Source organism: Protopterus annectens, chromosome 3.part0 (genome assembly GCF_019279795.1).
Source record: "Protopterus annectens isolate FY-2018-M chromosome 3.part0, PAN1.0, whole genome shotgun sequence".
Taxonomy (NCBI): Eukaryota; Metazoa; Chordata; order Ceratodontiformes; family Protopteridae; genus Protopterus; species Protopterus annectens.
The window spans coordinates 1,945,445,329-1,945,466,663 of record NC_056731.1 but is presented as its reverse complement, the minus strand read 5'-3'; the positions used below and the strand labels follow the sequence as shown (position 1 = coordinate 1,945,466,663).

Here is a 21,335-nt window from a genome sequence, read left to right as displayed (position 1 = left end):
ATAGGGAAATAGAAGGAAAGTAAACCCAAATATAATAATTTACTGTTACACTGATTCCTACTCAAAGACCAACTACTGATAACTGCATGGGCCCAGTGTGCTCACCTTCCAGCTAATAATCCCATTATTGATACAAGGGCATTGATTACTGTCATTAGCCATAATGGGTACCTTTTGACACATGAAAAAATAGAATTCCTCAAAAGAGAGTCCTTTGTTATACATGTGGCAGTCACCTCTAGTACTGAATGCTTGCCTTTGGGCTTGTACTTTGCAGCAATTACTTGCAGTACTGAATGCATCCATCCGGGCTTTACTTCACTCTGAGAATGTTTTACCATGTGTCTGGTAGTGCTAACAGACGTTCTTTGATGCAGGGGTCTTCTGGTCTTTTTGTACCTGAATCTCTGGTTACTGGCAGTTCTGTACCAAGCCTCTGTTGGCCTTGGTCAGTATTTCTGCCAAGTGGAACAAAACCATTTCATATTGTTTACTATTTTTTTTCATTTCATATGGTTACTTTTTAGGGGGCACTCTTCAGTCCATTAGGTGTCAAGTATTTCCCTTTTACAGAAGTACAAGACATGGCAGAATCCAAAATATTGGAAACCAGACTGGTTGTGTTTCCTGACTTCATAAGAGTTTAGGCAAGGGTCCCTCTTTTACCTGCTTAAACTTAAAATAGTGTCCTTTTCCACAGTCCCTTTGTAGCCCATCTCCAGCTAACTTTCCAATAACATTGTCTTTAAAGTTGATGTGTAATGTAAGATTCATTTCTGGTTTTGGAACCTTGCTGCTTTTTTGTTAATATGGAAGTTCTGTTTCCAAAAAACATACATTTGAGTTGTCCATTCCATCCTCCCACCCTGAAGTAAATTTTTACGTTATGTCAGTTGGTGGGGTGCCTGTTGAAATTCTGAAGACTGTAAATGCACTTCTCAAAACAGTGCAATTGTAACTGCAAACATGGCAGCTATATGGTCTCTGAGTCTGTGGTACCTTAGAATATTTCCACCTTTTCTGTGGTACACTGAACTGAAGTAATGTATATAGAGCGTGGGTTTCAGGATGCATCCCACCATGTCAGGAGTGAATAGAGGAAGCTTCCCTCTCCAACACATAATTTTGTAGTTTAACAGCAAGTTTTGAAACATACATTTCTTGAATTACATTTTTTTTTGCATATTTGTAACCAACATTTTTGAGTTTCCCATTTGTGATAGAGATCCACTTTTCTAGACAGACAGGAAGTCCATCAAAGCACTTTTCTCTGCATCAGCCTCTTCTAACTCAGGACTCTTGCAGTTCAGGCACAGGGGATGTGCCCCATTCTACCTCCAGACACCTCAAATGGTACCTTAGTTTTTTTAAATTCTTCCAGAAAGTCTTCCATTAAAATAACACAAAAGGAGGGGGGGTATCTATATTCATCAAAGATACCTACACCTTCAGGTTAGTGACACTGCACGAAGCATCGGAAACCATCCATGTGCAACTAACAGCGGGCAAAACTGCCTTTCAGTTTGTAGCCTGCTACAGAACACCCTCCCTATTACAGGAACCCCACTTGGCATTCCTGAGAACACTGGAGAATATGAAGGTCTCTCCAAATACTATGTTATTGGGTGACTTCAACTACCCAAACATTGACTGGGAAAACTGCTCAAGCCCAAACACCCTCGCCCAACGGTTCCTTGAATTTATAAACTCTAACACGATGGAACAACTGGTCACCACTCCCACAAGAGGGAACAACATATTGGACCTGGTCATCACCAACATGGGGACTCTATGTTCCACACCAGAGGTAAACCCCTCATTGCTAAGATCAGACCATAAACAAATTTCCCTGGACATCCATATCCCATCCCCACCCCCAGCCAAGGAAATCACTGTAAAGAATTTCTCAAAAGCCATCTTTGCACTTCTCAAGACTGGGGTGGAATCCTTCAAAGCCCCTGGGCCAGAGGATAATACAGCCCAATCCGCAGAATCCTTTACAAATGCATTCTATGAGCACCTGCAGGAATGCATGGATCGTGCTATCCCAAATAAAATCAAGACTCACTCCTCCAAAAACAGGAGACCGGTCTAGTGGACCCTGGCCATAAATAAGCTATACAACAGAAGGAGGAAGCTACTACATGACAGAGCAAAATCACAAAAAGGGAAGGCATCTCTGATCAGTATTAGCAAGAAACTTCAATCCGTCATAAAATCATCAAAGGCCAGTTTCGAAAGAAAAATTGCCCTAGACACTAAAGATAATCACAAGGCCTTCTTTAGTTATGTCAGGAACATGGGTGGAAACTCCCAGATATGCTCTGAATTGTTGCATAACGGTACAAAGTATACCGAACGTACAGACATAGCCAACATCCTGGCAGACAGATTCAGCGCAAACTTCTCCCCCCCCTTCCCCCTCAAAGGAGCAAATGCCTATCCCAACTGAATGTAACCTCCCTGACACCACAGATGCACAGGTGAAAGCTGCCCTCTCCAAAGCAAAAAACACAGCATCTATGGGACCGGACGGTGTCCCAGGCTGTGTCTTACATGAGCTCCAAGAAGAACTGAACCCTCACATTAAGTCACTGTTCAGAATTAGCCTTACTACAGGATATGTACCCAAAGAATGGCGTACAGCTACACTGGTCCCACTCCACAAAGGTGGTGCCACAATGGACCCCGGAAACTATCGCCCCATAAGCCTGACTAGTCTGGTCTGTAAAGCTATGGAGCGTATTATCATGGAACTCATAAACAAAGACATTGGGAGCCTCCAGACACTGGACCCTACCCAATTCGGCTTTGTTAAGTGCAGATCTTGCCTCTTAAACCTAGTTGATTTCTTTGAAACAGTTACCAAAGCCATAGATGAGGGCAAGGTAGTCCACACAGCCTACCTGGACCTCGCAAAAGCCTTCGACACAATACCCCACTCGGGCATCATAAATAAGCTTACCAGCTTAAATATCAACCCCTATATCACAAGATGGGTTGCAAACTGGCTCAGAGATAGATCCCACATGGTCAGAATCGCAGGTGCCATGTCCGAATCCAAACCAGTTACAAGTGGCATCCCACAGGGCTCAGTTCTGGGACCTCTCTTGTTTGGTATATACTTCTCTGAGGTTCAGGCTAACACAGGGGGATTATGGCTGACAAAGTTCGCAGATGACTGCAAACTGGGGGACATAATCGAATCTCCAGCTGACACAAGCATCCTCCAAAAGGGTTTCACAGAGACGGATGCTTGGTGCCAGAGCCACGGCCTCAAGCTAAAAGCTAAAAAGTGCATAGTCATCCCCTTTGGGAAAAACAAGGTGCCCACAAATTACCACATAGGTGGTAATCCATTGGCACGGAAGAAGTAATTAGAGATTTGGGGACCAACGTAGATAGTAATCTCTCCTTTGATAATCACGTTGCCAAAGTGGTTAGAAAGACCTTATATATAGCCCACCTTATCACGAAAGGGTTCGCATCTAGATCAAGAGAGGTCATTGTGCCCCCTCTACTCGTCACTCATCAGGCCCATAATTGAATACAATGCCCCTTTTGGGATGTACCTTACCCGACACCTGCAGCAACTGGAGAGACCCCAAAAGTCCCTCACCAAGAGGATCATGGGCTACAAACAGATGTCCTATGCAGCTCGACTAAAGAAACTCCAGCTCTACTCAGTTGCTTACCGCCTACTCAGAGGCGATCTATGCCTGACGTACAAAGCCATGTCAAACCCAGAATTAATGGACATGCTCCACCTCAAAAAATCCAAGTCCCTTAGAGCTACACGCTCTAGGGTCCTAAACCTCAGCACAAAAATAAATAGTTCATGCTGGAGGGACAGATTAATTTCCCAGAGGCTCCCCTCACTCTGGAATAGAATCCCAATTCATGTTAGACATAGCCCCTCACTGACCCTCTTAAAGCTAAATCTGGACGCGTGGATGGGAAATCGCAAATTCACCCCTGGGATCTTTTCTGTGTCCCTGCTAGACAGAGGCACAGTAAACTAATCTTAAAAGGGTACCTTCTGTGACCTACTTTACAAAGGCACAGTAGGCTAATCTAATAGGGAGGCGGAAGCCAAATACACTCTGACTAGGCTTATAAATGCCCTAGGGCAAATAGCCTAACCTATGAACCTATGAAGGCCGATTTTGAAGAGTTTATTTTTCTAGATCATAAGGCTCTCCATCCTCTTCACCCCACACATTTTTGTGTACTTTCATGACTGCCTGTTTTATTTCAGATATAGTATCTAGATGGGTCTGCTATTTTCACTTTTAAGGTTCTGTTTTGTGCCTCCATCCATGATTTGGAAGAGGGTTATACTATCATTCAATACCACCTGATTTAACAGTTCCTGAATGGCCCAGGTTCTGTGGCACACAAAATCAAATCTCTGTGCTCTGAGATAACCCAACATCGATCAGCAGCTTGGGTGCTGGAAGAGCCCAGTGGGGGTGAGTGCTTAATGCTGTCTTGACCATCCTATAGGCAAGAAGTGGTGGTTCTGGTCAGTGAATTGTAACATGCACAGAGAGGCTTATAAGTAATAAGTATGGCTTAAGATTAGATGTGTGCTTAGTCCAGCAAAGCCAGTAATGGTACCCCGCTGCAGTGTGTGTGTGTGTGTGTGTGTGTGTGTGTGTGTGTGTGTGTGTGTGTGTGTGTGTGTGTGTGTGCGAAAGCACACATGTATTGGAGGAAGGCTTAGCAAGACCTTCTGTAATAAGACAGATATTAGTGTCAGCCGGAAAGGGGGGGGGGGGTGGAGTTAAAGCTGTAAGGAGAAAAAGCTCTGAAGGCTACCAAAGTAATGGCTTCTGTTACTGGCTCTCTCCTTTCAGGGAATGAATGGGCTGGAAATGGTTTTCATCCTCTGCGGAACAAATGGGCCAATAGATCGCATTGCAGGCTGATGGTTACAGACAGCAAGGGCTCAAAAAATAAAGTGTTCAGAAAGGGAGTCTTCTGAATTCTTTTGTGCACAGGCTCTCTAGCAAAAATGGCTTCCCATCATGGGACATGAAATTTAAATAACATGATTTTATTGTTGGGAACTGCTGATTAATTGGATCTCAGTACTGTGTTCTGAAATACATGATTTTTGGTACTTACTGCTTTAGATTGCTTTGATAGGTCAATTAACAGAGAAGAGGACTGTAGTGATTTCCAAATGGCATCCTTATGTCACTGGTTCAATTCCGGTTTGAAGGAATTTGACATTAAATCAGACTGGTATACTGGTTAAAGTGTTTACCTCACAAATGTAAGGTACTGGGTTTGAGTCTCACCTTTGAAAGGGAAATTGGCTAGTCTTAAAATGACCCATAAGAGAAGATAGCCTAGTACTTATCTTTGCAGGAAGGGTTGGCATAGTTGTTAAGGCCTTAACCTCACAGTACAAGATACAGGGTACAAGGTTTGGTTCTGACCTTTAGCTATTGGTTAGGTTTGTAACAATCTGATAGCCTAGTATTTACTTATGGGGGTTGGGTGTTGGCATAATGGTTAAGGTGTTTTCCTCACAGACACAACCTACTGAGTTTGATTCTTACCTTGAGAAGCATGGCTATGCTTAAAAAGGGCCCCTGAAGTTGATATCCTAGTAATTACCTATGAACCTATGGATATTTCAGGGTTCCAGGCTCTTGTATGTAATGAACATTATTTAGTCTGTTAGGAAGTGGTTTTCTTTCACACCGAGCTCATGCCTTTTGCTGAATGTTGTCTCAGATATGACTCTGAATCAGTCTGTTTACCTCTTTTTATTAATCCCTGATACTCAGAATAGGAGGGGACTATCATATTTTTCTCATCTTGTATGTTAAAATGTCATTTGTGATTCAATCTCGAGTGTCCTTCAGAGTAAACAGAGAGACTACTGATTTTCTTTTTCTGCAGACAGAGATGGTTCACTGTGCTGATATGCCTGATATATGCATTATGTTTTACCATCTGTAGGTCAACAAGCACTTGACTCATTTTGTAAAAGGTCATTTCACTAAAGAAGTGACTGCTTCTAGTGCATGGTTTCAGCAATTTATTCACAGTTAACATATGTGAAGCTGAAACAACAGGTAAACTATGCATACCTCTGCTAAATTGCACTATCTGAACCACCAGTGCAGAAGCAAAGGTTCTTTTGAAGAGGCAGTTTTTACAACATTTTATCCTGTAGTTTTCCTTAGGCTTGTATGCCCTGTGTTCTTGTTTTTTTATAGGTGTTTTTGTTTGGCATTTCGTCCAGTTCAGTACTTCCTGAAGTGGTTATAATAAGGTGTCACTGCTATCTCTGTGCTCATTATATCTGCTGATCTTCAAGAGGGTCTTTTGCAGGACCACCTTTTTAAAATAATTTTTAGCCCCCATTCCCGATGCCTACCAAGTTCATATTGGCCCATTCTTTCACCCCCCCCCCCCCAAGGAATTACCTGTTCCATTTCTATTGTATCACTGCTGAAACTCAGGGCAGCTAACTTGTACTTTCTTTTTATAGGTATTAAATGCACAATGTGTTTATACATTTTTCAATATAATCTTAATTGATGTGGTAGCATATTTATTTATTTAAATTATGGAATGGATTTTTAAATTGTTTAAATATGTATTTTTAATTGATTGCTTGGAGTTAAACATATGACATTGCTCTTAATATTTAAATAATTTGATTTGACACAATTTCTTAGCTCTGATGAAGTCCTGATTAATTGTATTAAGGGATGAAAGAAGTCAGCTGGTTATTAAATATTTGCTGCTTCACTTAATTGTGTGGCATTGCTTTAAGCCTCTTGACATGAGAGCTGTTTCTTCTTGGTTTATTGCAGGTATTTTTTTCCTGCTCTCCTCTGTGTTTGACTTCAATTGACTTAACTTCTGGGGTCATTCAAAGAGGTTGCAATATATATCAGCCTGGGAAGAGATGGCAGACAGTCCTAACTGTTTTGCTAGTGATGGCCTCCACCCTCCCCAAGACTTCTGTATATTGATCAAAAATGTGTGCAAGTCCATAATGCCTTTTTTAAGGCAGTGTCAGTCTTCTAAAAGTTCCAACATAATTAAATAGAATCCAGACAGTATTAAGGTATTATTGTTCAATGCTAGGAGAAGAAACTAAAATCTCCACAAAGAACTATATGCACTACTTACCCTGGAAAACATTGATATATGCATCATCATAGAGACCTGTTCCATCAGCGCAGGGCTTCAATCCTATCACTCGTACAGGCCCAGCACATTAGATGATTAGATGACTGGACTAAAAGTGGAGGTGTCTCTATATTCTTAAAAAAGAAGTATCACCCCCAGACTCATATCACCCCCAGACTCATTAGACAAAATACTGACCTATAAATTTCCCAAACTCCAACTAACTATGAATAAAACCACGTATCACATTGTAGCTAACTACAGGACCCCTCTTTTATGCCTGCTTGTCCCATACCTCCTACCCAATCAGTATAGAGTTCCTATGTATTAAGACAAACACCATTCTCCTAAGAGACTTCAAGTATCCCTCCATAAACTGGGAGACTGATACATCTTCAAACATGTATACCCAAAGATGTCTGGACTTCATCAGTACAAATTCTCTGAACCAGTTAGTTTGCATCCCAACCAGACATGATAAAATCCTGGACTTGGTCCTTATCAGTATGCGGTAGCACTGCTCCTCACCAATGTTAACCTTCTCCCTGGTCAACTTAGACCACAAGTCAAGTCACATTCACTGTAAGACTGAAACCTGAAGCACCCTCCAGTATCTCGGTATTCAGATGCTAAGTGAAGGCTAATCTACCAAAAGTGAGTGATGACCAGGCTAAATTCAAGTCTCCCCTCCACCTTCATGACCCCATTGCTTATGTAGAATCCTTTAGTGCCAAATTCTATGCACATGTAAACAGCTGTGCAGATGCATCTATCCATTCAAAAAAAATCGCTTTGATAGACCCCTAATATAAACCAGCTCTATAACAAAAGAAAAACATTAATTGCACACAAAAATAAATAACTCTCAAGAAGCCAAAAATATTTTTGCTAAATTAAACAAGAAACTCTGGATCCTGATCAAATCAACCAAAGCCAGAAATGAGATAAAAATAGCCACCCAGGGGAAAGATAACTACAAAGCCTTATTTAACTGTGTTAGACACCTCACAATGCCCAGCACTGCACAGAGCTAATACTATGTCATATCACATACTTGGACCTAAAGGACATAGCCAGTCTACTGGGTGAAAAATTCAACTCCAATTTCATCCCCTCACTCCTCCAATATTCTCAGATCAAATAGCTGCATTTACACTCCCAAAACTCTCCCAAGAGCAAGTTCTCAAGGCATTATCTAATGCAAAGACCACTTAGTCTACTGGGCCAGAAAACATATCAGGCTGTGTACTAGTTAGCCTGAAACATGACTTGTCAGACCTCTACATAGACTGTTAAATATTATCCTCAAAACAGGCTTTTTGCTGGATGACTGGAAGACAACACCTGTCATTCCCTTGCACAAATGTGAGGCTTCAACAGACCCAAGTAATTATAGTCCCATGAGGCTGACCAGTCTCATCTGAAACAAATAAATAGGGGATATAGGTAACCTACAGACTCTCAACCTAACCACTTTGGATTCATCAAGGGCAGATCCCACCTACTTAACCTGACTGATTTCTTTGAAAAAGTCAGTGACCCAATGGATGAGAGCAAATCAGTGCACACTGCATATCTGAAGTTCACAAAGGTGTTCAACACCATCCCAAAATCAGTCATTATAGATAACTCTCCCAGCTAAATATTAACCCCTACATAATTCATTGGATAGCAAACTGGCTCACAAGCAGAACCAAGAAAATAGGGTGGGTGGCTGTACCTCCTCCAGAATATCAGTCACTGGTGAAGTGCCCCAGGGTTCAGTCCTTGGGCCACTCCTCTTTGGCATTTGTCAAAGCTAATGTTAAGTGTTTGTGGCTGACCAAGTTGACTGCAAACTTGGTGCTACCATATATTCAGAGCTTCATAGGTTTATAGGTATATACTAGGCTAACATCACAAGGGCCTTTATAAGCCTAGCCATGTATCCCAAATGTATTCAACAACTTTTGGTGCACTACAGCTTATTTTAAGGGGTATGGTGGTCAAGTGTTTACAGGTTGCCTCTGTCTATCAGAAACACAAGTGCCAGACCAGGGGTAAATTTCTGATTTGCCATCCACTATTTCAGGTTACACATGAATAGGGGTAAGGAAAAACTTTGCTTCACATTGGAAGCCTCTTACAGAAAAGGAGTATTCTCTGAGACACACATAAACCAGAAGACACCATTAGCTTAAAATAAAGCCTGTCCCAAATAAATAGTTGGTGTCAAACCTGTGGACTAAAACTTCTTGCCAAGAAATGTGTAATTGTATCCTTTGACAAGCATGACTCCCCTTGGCAGATAATATTCCTCTATAAATTGAGCCCATAGTTAGAGATCTGAGAACATATGTTAAGAATGAGCCATCCTTCAATCCCCGTATATCCACTATTGTAAGGATGTCCTTTTCGGAGCACAGCTTCATCTAAAAGTATGGTATCCAGATCCAAGGATGTAATTATTCCACTGTAATCAGACTCCTTAGTTCGATCATTGAGTTTAATGCCTCTTTTGATATGCACCTGTCCAAGCACGTCTCAACTAGAATGACCATGCTTTCTCACTAAAAAAAAAATAAATAAATAAAATCGGGTCTATATCATGACGTTGAAATGCCGTAACAGCGAATTCCAAAAGGCCGACACATAGTCAACGAAATATATTTCCACAATTTGCTGAATTCTTACAGGGCAATGATGTAGTTGGCCAACTACACAATTTTGCCCTTTTCTCCACTGTAGTGTGATCTCAGTTTGTATATTTAGTTAGGGGGGGGGGTATGGGGGGTGAAGCCCCCATATGGATGGGTTTGGTTTTGGTAAAATTAGTTATGTAGCGTTGCGGGGCAAGTATTTGTTTGCCCGACAAGTTTTCAGCAAATCACGGAAATGGATTTCGTTGAATACTTGTCGGCCTTTTGGTATTTGCTGTTACGGCATTTTGACATCATAAAAACTGCAGTGGTGGAACTGCAGTAGCATTGTCACCTCACATCAAGACGTTGTGCCATTCAATTCTCAGCTAGTGAGTCTTCTGTGTGGAGGCATGCATGAATGGGCGTACCCTCGTTGAAGGTTGTGTGTCAGGGCTGGCAAACTCAGCACGTAAAAAATCTACTGCCAATCATTAGCGGACCGGAGTTCCGCTGTGGCGACCCCTAACCGGGAAAAGCCGAAAGACACAAACAAACAATATAGACCCAAAAAAATCAAGGATCTAAATAATAAAAAATATGCAGACTTTCAAAACCTTGTCTCTCTCTCTGTCTCTCTCTCTCTTCTCGGTATTATACAGGCTAATGTGATGCATCCTCTGCCTCAAATATAGGGCCTCAGCAGACCCTATCATGCTAAACCTGTTACACATTTGCAAATTCAGTGGTGTCATAAGCACTCTCTCAAGGGACCTAAATCTTTTTTTTTTTGCAAAACTAATAGAACATGTCAGAAGGATAAATATGTATCACAGAAAATACCACTCCTATGGAATCATCTTTCACTCCACATAAATCGTAGTACTTCCCTTTCTCTATTCAAGTGAAATTTGGACGAATGCATGAGAAACCACAAATTCACACCTGGTTTAGCACCAGCGTCCCTTGCAGATAGGGGAAGCGTAATAATTACAACATGTTCTTGTTCGGATATTCATATTACAAAATATAAGGGCTAATAAGTACTATGGGAATGCAAGGCTAGACTTCTTAAGATCCTCACAGATGAATAGCCTAGTAAGTACCAATGAACCAATGAGCAGTAGCTAGAAGCTAAGTAGATTTTTTGCAGCCAGCTCAACATCCCCACATTTTCTCTGATGCAAGTTGGGGGGTAGTAGTATCATTCTGGCATTGATTGCCTTTTCAGATGTTACTGTTCAGGAAATGTGCTGAGTTGGCGGACAGCTATAAATGGAATAGTAAGTAATCTCTACTTTCAAGCAAAGCACCATTCAAGAGTTCAAGAGGAGGACTGGAAAATCACTTTCAGAATTTTAGTGTTAGAATCTTTAGAGCCTTAACATAAAGTAAGCTTCTCCTCCCAAAACGCAGGTGAAAGTTCACGAGAGGGTGTGTACTTAGAATTCAGTGGTCTCTTGTTGGCTAGAAAGACATATTTCTTACCTGAAACATGTGTTTTATTGGTTAAAAATAGGCCATAACAGCCAAGTCTGTCCTGATTGCTTTTCTTCCATTTGCATATCTAAGATCATTGCTAGACATTAGAGCTTTTAATATATGGGTGCTGCTGGTGAAGGCATTACTTGAAATTCAGTAAGAAGCCTGTTTCAGCAAAACTGCCAGAACTGAATTTGAGATGAACTGATCACCAGTCTAAATGACACTGGTAAGTAGGTCACCTGTTTCACCAAAAAGGTGACAGAATTTGGATATGAAATGAGATTGACTCTGAGTAACCCACTGAGTAACTTGTTTCAGTTCCCAAGCGGATGTCTAATTACCAGAGCATGCTCCATCTACTCCTGGAGGTGTATGTTATAAACTAGGTTTGACATGATGGGTGAAGTATAGCAGTATAATGTGAGTATGATAAAGTGGAACTGTAATAAGAATACCATGCAAAGTGTGGAAGCACAAATATGTAACTGCAATTCACAATATATGTAAAACTAGACGGGAAGAGGTGCTGCTAGTATGGCTGGAAATGAAGACTATTGCTTAGTTTAGCTTATCAGAGTTATTTGTTGGCAGTCTAACCAATGTTTTTCTTGTGTGTCCAAGAAAGTACTGGTAATCTAATGTCTGTGTTTCTAGAGTAAGTGCTGAAGAAGAAGAAGAAGAAGAAGAAGAGAGTGCTTTGGTTTCTGCTTCTCCAGTTTTGCCTTTGGTCTGTCCATCTATTTCTGTGACTGTCGATTCTGAATCAGATGAAGATCCAAAACCTGCATCGTTGACTGTCTGCCTTGAAGACAGTGAAAGTATAGAAGGTGAAGATTTTGCAGATAAATGTTTATCCACACCATGTGCTTCTGCTGACATTGGAACAGAGTCTGTTCAGTTTGTTTCCCTCCAAGAAAATGCAATGCCATCTAGCTCCCAGGCTGGACCTAGCCAGAGACATGATAATTATGTTCAGAATCTGCAGTTTCTAGAGATGTTTGCAAAAGAGCATGAACTTATCATGGAAAATAGAAGGAAAGTGGGTCTTTACATTCATGACAAAAGGGAAGGACTGAGAAGAAAACAGGAACTAGAAGAGGAACTTCTGAGAGTGAAAATTGAAGTGGAGAAACTAAAGGAAATGCAGCTAAGGCAGATGATACCTATGTAAGAAGACACGCTGTCCTGGTCAACATGGATGGACTTAATCATGTTTCAGTTTAGGACCCTTTCTTTTACCTGACTGCTTTTATGTGATTTGTAGTCTGTACGTGAAGTCCTGTAATTCTTTTTTTATGTTCCGGAGCTAGTGTACCATCAATAATTTATACTTCATGTAAGTCCAGTTAAATATTAGTGAACTATGTAAAAATAAGTTCAGTCCTGAGGCTTTCATTATAATACATTATGATATAGTATGTAGGTATTAATTTCCTTAACTTGGTGTTCTTAAGTAATATACTGAACTGAATGGACCTTTACTGAGGCCACATGTCTGCCGTTATATTTCATCTTGGTTAAGCAAGTGTGCAAGCGTCCTCTGAAAAAAGAATGGTTCCTTAACAGGCTGCAAATAAAAGAGTTAAAAACTCTTAAGTTATAATTTCATTATCTGCCATTTGGATGTGGTATTCGTTGCAAATGTTATTATGGTTTGCTGGATTCAATTTTCAACATTTCTTTTGCTGCCTGTTTTTCACTGTTGAATAACGTTTAGAGTTTTCCAAGATGCTATCATGTTCAACCTTCTGTATGCCATATCTCAAATAATGTTTTCTTTTCCTACTGCCAAGTCATAATTTGGGGCTTAGAAAGTAGCAATAGATAATCCAAAGAATCCAAGCTATCCTGTCTTACAGCATGCTCATTCTGTTAAATGTGAAAATAAAAAAAGGATGAAAGAAAGAAGCCTGGCAGATTGCTGTGACTACTTAAGACACAGTGGGTGGTGTGCTTAGGTCCATAATGGAGATGTGCAAAATGATTAACTGATGTACCGTTTGCAGTGAATGACTACTGTATCACTCTCCCAGCTACTGTATAGCATCTTTGTTCATCTTCTTTGCCATTCTTTTATAGCAAAGGGCTATGATCTAAGAGAAGAGTCACTAGGCTGTTGAGATTTCACCCACAAAACATATATTGAAACACTCACCTAACAGCTTTTGGGGGTTTGTGAGCTTGTCATCTTCCAATTTTGGGGATTAAATCAGCGGTAAGGGAAATAGTTTGGATCCAGGTTGGTGCCTTAGTGATTCATTTTTCAAGAGTTTTCTCTGAGGAGAAAGATATGCTCTTCAGCAGCTATCAACTAGTAGTTTCATTAATTATTCAATTTCAGTTTCTTTAGACATTTATTTTTGTCACACTTTGCTCCATTGCCTGCCTATTATCCAATCCCTGCTGGTCAGTCATCCCACTTGTTGCACATTAGTGGGGTGAAGGTTGACGAGGAGGTCATCATCAAGGCAGCTAGCAGAGATGGTTCATAAATTTCTGGCATATATCCATATATCCCTGCCAATGCTCAGGTATGCCATGGGCTGATTGTGCTGGATATTTCCAGACTTCTACAAGGAATAATGCCAGCAAGCAGTACCACCCACCAACAGTGAAGCACTGGAGGTGGTTTCTCCTGGTCAAAACTGGAGAAATTGCACCTCCCTGTGTACCCCCATCATCTCTACCCTGGAAAAAGTGAATTGGTGGGACACCTTAACTCCTCTCCCTCCCTGCCTGGTTTCTCCAGTGCTGCATTCACTAATCAAACAATGGTTGTATGGGTTGTGCTCAGGGCTTGGAGCCACTTTGAATTACTTTATACGTTTTAAAAATGTGTTCCAGGAACCCAGAAGGTGAACCACTAAATATGCACAAGACGCAGCAGTTTGAATGAATCCAATGTAGATTAAATATAAAGTGGGCCATTCAAGAATAAAAGTGTTTTTAGATATGTTTCCCCTCTTTCCTTAACTGGCATAAACATTTGAAATCTGAGAATGAACATTTCTGATGAAAATTAACAGGACACTGTGGAACAGATGTGTAAAAATAGAAACAAACAAAAAAAATTCAGAACTATAAAGCTCTCATCTGCTGAATACAGTAAGCCAAATAGTTACAAAAAAGTCAAAAGTAATAGATTACCATTAACAAACATTTTCTTTAAAATGATACTGTGATGTTTTTGAATGAAACTTAACGAAACAGAAATACATAATATTTTTGTTGCCATTGATATTGAGTCTTATCCTCAAAAGGCCCAGTCATCCCTCCCTTTCTCTGAATGCCAGGAAGATGAAGTGAGAGTTGGTCATCATCCTGTTAGGGTTAGGAGATTTTTTTATTGTTCCTCTACAGGTATGGTACACAGGAATGCTGTACCAAGGCAAAGGGCAGGTATGCACTTCCACATACCTACAAAGATGGGCTAGAAGGAGGAGAATCCCCATGCTGGGCTATACCCCTGTATCCATGTGTTCTTCTTGCCCCACCAAGAGACTTATAATAACTTTATCTAAAGGAATCTGTGAGTCAGTATCAGCCATTCACCTAAGTCGCCCTTCATGCCTCCTCCCACATCCAGAGCAATAATCAAACTATGGTTGGCTGAGACACAGTCAGGGTTGCATCCGTATGTGCAATGGTGTTAGCTCTAGACAATAGATTATTCAAATGCAAACTTTAAGCAGCTTTAAAAAATGACTGATGTATCCCTGTATAGTCAGTAAAGAAGCTGGTGGAATTGGAACACTCAGTACAGTAAGATGCTGTATAATATATGATTTCTGTTTATTGACTTCAGTTTTTAAAATGTTTTGCTAATTTGCCAAAGTACTAAGCTAGTAGCACTTTAACAGTCATGGAATATACTATAAAGATAACCTTGTTAGCAGCTGTGTGAAAGTGTGTAAAATCAGCCTTCTTTGACAGTGACATGTCAGAAAAACTCTTTTAAATAAAATAGTCAAGTCTATTAATTGCAACTACATAATTTATTCATCTATTGAATTGTTTGCAGTCTTCAGCTTGATCCTTACCCCACTGATTTCATGTTAATAGTTTTTGTATCAGAATGGATGGTCAGTGGTGATTCTACAGAAACAAGTTGTATGTGATGCTACAGATGTCTGTGATGGCTCACTTATTTGTCTCTTTCATTCCATATTTTTTTATTGTCTTTATTTTGTTTACATGCTCAGAGCTCACTGTCTTTCCATTAAGTGGTCCACTTTGATGCACCAATTTCTCTTGCATACTGAGAGCTCCCAACGTAACTGCACTAAGTATTTTTAGTCACAGAAAGTATGTTAACTAGAACCATTTAGATGTTTTTACAGTAGTAAGTTTCTCAAAGGCCCTGCTTGCTCCTTCATCAGGGGCCAGATAGCTGACATAATTTTTTTTCCTCATAACCTTTGGGTCCTGAGTTTTTATCTAAAACTTTTAAATGTTAACCTCTTCATTTGCTGAGTCTAGTATTGCTGAAGTCTGAAATCTGGAGACTAAATGAATGAAAATTAGGACATACATATACTTACATCCACTGTTGCCATTGACTGAAATATTCCCTTTTCTTTGAGATATGGCAATCTTGGAGTAGGTGTATATAGATTTAGAGGATATATGGGGCTTGTTCTAACACTGGGAGTGCAGGGGCTTGCAAGTTTAAAGGACAAAAGGAATGCTCAATATCTGGCCTTATCTTATGTTTGCGGTCTTTTTGTCCAGCATTTTGGGGACTTGGTATTGGAAGTTCCATCATTTTAGTAATGAACTCTTTCAAGCACATCTTACCAGGAGATGCCATTAATCATGCAGTATGTGACAAAATAATTCTAAAACACTTTTTGAGACTGAGTCAATATAAAAATATAATCTTGCAGGATCTTTACCCAGACTAGAGGTTTTACCGAACAAGAGAGGTCCCAGGACTGAGCCTTGTGGGACGCCACTTGTAACTGGTTTGGAGTCTGACATGGCTCCAGCAATTCTAACCATGTGGGTTCTGTCCTTGAGCCAGTTTGCAACCCATCTAGTGACATAGGGGTTTATATTTAAGCTGGTGAGCTTATCTATAATGCCCGAGTGGGGTATTATATTGAAGGCTTTTGCGAGGTCCAGGTAGGCTGTGTGGACCACCTTCCCTTCGTCAATGGCCTTGGTGACGGTTTCAAAGAAGTCGACCAGGTTTAAGAGGCAGGATCTGCCCTTAACAAAGCCAAACTGGGTAGGATCCAGTGTCTGTAGGTCCCCAATATCTTTATTTATGAGGTCCATGATGATCCTTTCCATAGCTTTGCAGACCAAGCTAGTCAGGCTTATGGGGCGATAGTTTCCAGGGTCCGTTGAGGCACCACCTTTGTGGAGAGGGACCACTGTTGCTGTACACTACTCTTTGGGTACATATCCTGTAGTAAGGCTGAGATTGAACAGTAGTTTTATGTTTGGGTTGAGCTCTTCTTGGAGTTCATGTAGGATGCAGCCCGGGACACCGTCTGGTCCCATTGATGCTGTGTTTTTTGCTTTGGAGAGGGTGGCTCTTACCTGAGCATCTGAGATGTCAGGGGGGCAGCACTCTGCTGGGATAGATATTTGCCCTTTTGGTGGGGAGGGCAGGGAGAAGTTTGCACTGAACCTGTCAGCTAGGATGTTGGCAATGTCTGTGGGTTCGGTGTATTTTTTGTCATTTTGGACTAATTCTGAACATATCTGGGAATTCCCACCCAGGTTCCTAACATAACTAAAGAAAGCCTTGTGATTATCCTTAGTGTGCTGTGCAATTTTTCTCTCGAAGCTGGCCTTAGACGATTTTATGAGTGCCCGTAGTTTTTTGCTAATACTGATCAGAGATGCTTTCACTTTTTGGGATTTTGCTCTATCATGTAGTAGCTTCCTCCTTCTATTGTATAGTTTGTTTATGGCTGGGGTGCACCAGACAGGACGTCTGCCTTTGGAGGATTGGGTCTTGGTTTTATTTGGGATTGCATGATCCATGCATTCCTGAAGGTGTTCATAGAATGCATTTATAAAGGATTCTGCGGTCTGGGCCATATTTTCCACAGGCCTGGGGGCTTTGAAGGATTCCACCTCAGTTTTGAGGAGTGTGAAATTTTCTTTAGAGAAGTTTTTCTCTGTGGTTTTCTGAGCAGGGGGTGGGGTCGGGATGTGAATATCCAGTTGGATTAGTTTATGGTCTGATCTTACCAGTGAGGGATACACTTCTGGTCTGGAGCATAGAGTCCCCATGTTGGTGATGATCAGGTCCAGTATGTTTTCCCCTCTTGTGGGAGTGGTAACAAGTTGTTCCATAGCATTTGAGTTTATGAATTCTAGGAACCTTTGGGCTAGGGTGTTGGAGCTAGAGTAATGCTCCCAGTCTATGTTTGGGTAGTTGAAGTCGCCCAATATAATGGTGTTTGGAGAGACCTTCATATTTTCCAGTGTTCTCAGGAAGGCCAAGTGGGGTTCCTGGGTTTGGGTGGGTGGTCTGTAGCAGGCTATAAACTGGAAGGCAGTTTTACCCACTGTTAGTTGCACATGGATAGTCTCTGATGCTTTGTGCTGTGCCACCAACCTGGAGGTGTGGGTATCTTTGATGAATATTGATACTCCCCCTCCTTTTGTAGTTCTGTCCAAGTTTTGGGGCTGAAAAGCATGGTATGAGGTATAAACTGGTAGTGCTGGGTTGCTCTCGGGAGCCCTGAACCAGGTTTCTGTTACTGCACAGATATCGATGTTCTCCATGCTAAGGAGAGTTCCGAGTGTGTGCATCTTGAGGTTTAGACTTCTGGCATTGAGTAGCATTACTCTTAGTTTCTTATCCCTTGTGATACCTATGGAGGTGGGTTTGTCTTTTGAGCCTTGCCTAAAAAAGGCACTATGGGGGTAGCAAGAGCCTTTGCCAATATCCGAAAGCCCAGGGGTGACAGGTGCAAGCCATCCTTAGCGAAGCATCGTGGCTTGTCGAGCATATCATCCCAGGCTGACAGGCATTGGATCCCCTTTGAATGACACCGATACTTAAGCCATTTGTTGAAATTGATCATCTTGTCTTCATATTGTGGCATCATTCTTGGTGAGGGTAAGATGCTACTCAAGGTCAGGGTCATACCAGCCTGGGCTACATGCTCAGAGAGCTCCTCTATGTCTCTTTTCATGTAGTCCAGGGAGGTACGTCTCAGGTCATTCACACCAGCATGGACAATGACTGAGTCATATTTGTACTTGCCTTGGAGTGACCTGAGTGCTTGTGTTATGTGGCGGATCCTAGCGCCCGACAGGCTGCTCACCGTGACCTTCTCCTTGTTCAGCCTGGTGAGCGGGACGTCAGTGTGCCTGATGATAGTCACCTATTACAAGTGTATCAGGTGTGTTGTTTAGCCTTAAGGGCTGTGACTGTTCGTCACACTGGCTTTGTGAGATATGTGTTGTACGTGTTTTGTTTTGGGGTAGCGGTTGCTTGGGTGTCTGCTTTGGAGGTCTCTGCTGCTTAGGCAGATCTTTATTTAGAGCCTCCGAGTATGTTTTTGTGTGATTATGTGTTTGGTTTGCTGTCGTGGTAGGTCTATGTGAGACTAGATTTGTAGTGAGTGTGGTTTCCTTCTCCTCCTGACTGGTTATGCTAGTACTGAGTTGATAGAGCTTAGCCTCCGGTTTGGCTATATGGTTGCATCTCTCACATGTGTTGGAATTTGTTGGGAGGAGGAGAGGGTTGTTTTTAAAACAGTTCCGAATTTCTTCCACATGCATATATTTACTCTTACTACCAGGGATAGACATACTGTTGATGTAATTAGTTTTTGTTGTCATTTTGGATCTAAGAATTAATTCATGTAAGCCTTTATGAGTTAGGAATAATAATTTAATCTGATTTTTTTATGCTACTGGAAACCTTAATGTTATAGTATCTTCTGAAAGCCTACACTCAGTTTTTTTTCTGATAATAAACCTTTTTCTAAATTTTACATTTTTAACTTTATTTTTCTTCGAGTTCCAATAAGTCTTTATCCCAGTGATTTCTGTTACTGTAGTACCAAGTTATGACTTTGCTGTATAAATATGCTTTCATTGAGTCTCATAATATCACATCATAAACTTTGCCAATATTATTAAAGTCTACAAACTGCTGTATCTTTGTTAGAAACTACTCTAAAATATATTAATTTTATTTAAGTGGGCAAGTTATTTAAATGAACTAATTTTCTTGTGCTTATCATTACTGAATAAGTAATTGCATTGTGCACTGACAAAGTAAATATCTCTGTTACCTTTTCTATTTTAAAAACAAATAATTTGACATGTATATCATGTTAGTTCTTGCCTGTGTAACAAATCAATGAGTAGAGTGTAAAATGAAAAAAAAAACAGAATCAGTGACGTTATTAACATCAACAGGATTAAGTAATTCAGTAAAGGTTACTAAAGTTTTAGATTATGCTGAAATTCTAGGTCTGTTAATTGCACTAGTAGTATAAAAATAAGTCTCATACCATCACCATACTTCCCTTCATATTCAAAGTTAAGGTTTCTAGACACTTTCAAGAGAATGTGGCTCTATTTCCCCATAATCCATTGCACATTTTCTGAAGTTTTGTTTTTGATAGTCAGTAAAGACTATATACATGATACCTTTATCATCAATGTTTGCATCAATAACTCTAGGCATTATGACAGAATTTCATCAAAATAATATATTCCCCTTCTCTTTCTTTAAAGCTACAACTTGCTAGTACTACATATTCTTTTATAGTTATCTACTATTATCTTGCAAAAAATGTGTTTCTTTTACAAAAGACAAACTGTATACATTTTTAAGTACTTAAATTATTTCTCTTATTGCCACTCTGAAGACCATTACATTTGAAGAACACATTTTAAAGAAGGTGGGCAGGATTCACGAAGGCTTGCACGGAGTGTAAGAGACGTGTAAGACTCCATGCAAGCCTCGCAATCCAGGAACAGCCCGAAACTCCGTGTAAGAGACCAGCTAAAACGTCTCTTAAACGGACTGGGCATGGATATGCTAAATACCTCACTTGCAGCCAAAAGGCATGCAAATGAGGTAGAGTAGCGATCCACGAAGCAGAAAGCAGCCCGTGTAAGAGCCGTTTTAGCTGCAGAAATGTACTCAGTTGACAACTGAGTACGTTTCTGCAAAAATCACAATGGAGACATGTCAGCTCCAAATAAAGGGTGCATATGTGTCAGGCAGCATGCCAATGGCCAAATATGTGGCCACTGGCAAGGTACCCCGATGCAAATATGAAAAATAATGTTTAAACGCAGCGCAGCCCCGTGCCAACGGGTTGCTCTGTATAACACATAAAAATGAAGGTTATAAACCCACAAATGTGGGTTTTATGCAATACATGGATTTACAATACAGGGACCAGCAGACCAAAAACAACATGGCCACTGTTTAGTGGTTGATAAGTGGGGAAGCTGAGTCTAAGAGATGTAACTAAGCATTAGTAGGCAATCTGATGTAAATGAGTGTTAGGATACTGAATTCCACTGTCACATAGCAAATGAGCACATTCTGAGTAGTGTAAGAGATACATAAGGGGGAGGAATAGAGTAGGAGATAGGTGACATCACAGGGGGGAATGGTAGAAAAAAATGCAGTTCATTGGAGGTCAGTGTTACATGACAGATGTCAGACACATATCATGGAAAGAGGAGTGCCACAAGATAAGCATGGGAAAGTCAAGAAATGGAAGGTGTACACTGTTGCTTACACCAAAGTTTCTTGTTGGGCATGCATGCGCACGTGTGCGCGCCATGAGGGGCTGGTAGGGCAGTGTGCACGTGTGTAAGGCAGACTGAGCATGTGGGAGCATGTTGGTAGACTTCTAAGACTGTTTGCACTGGTGTGCGCGCGTTTTAACCCGAATAAGCAGATTCTGAACCGTGTAAGCATGTGTGCGCGCGTGTAAGCCACTGTGAGCGTGTTTCTGCTGGTATGCACGTTGCTCCCCCCTGAGGAAACAAAAAGGAAAAAGGAAGCAACAGAATTAGTAGGAAGCTAGCAGGGAATACTGCTGGAGCTAGCAGGTGAAAACAATTAGA

General features: G+C 40.9%; 1 protein-coding gene across 1 annotated transcript in view; it reads left to right on the top strand.

Annotated features, from left to right (window-relative positions):
* The window catches only part of LOC122797199 (fibrinogen silencer-binding protein-like), a 59,320-nt gene extending 44,080 nt beyond the window's left edge, over positions 1-15,240 (top strand). The window contains exon 2 of the mRNA XM_044066026.1: positions 11,919-15,240. Coding sequence (XP_043921961.1) covers positions 11,919-12,435 — 517 coding nt within the window. The 3' untranslated portion in view covers positions 12,436-15,240. The remainder of the gene's footprint in view (positions 1-11,918) is intronic.
* Positions 15,241-21,335: the final 6,095 nt, after the last annotated feature.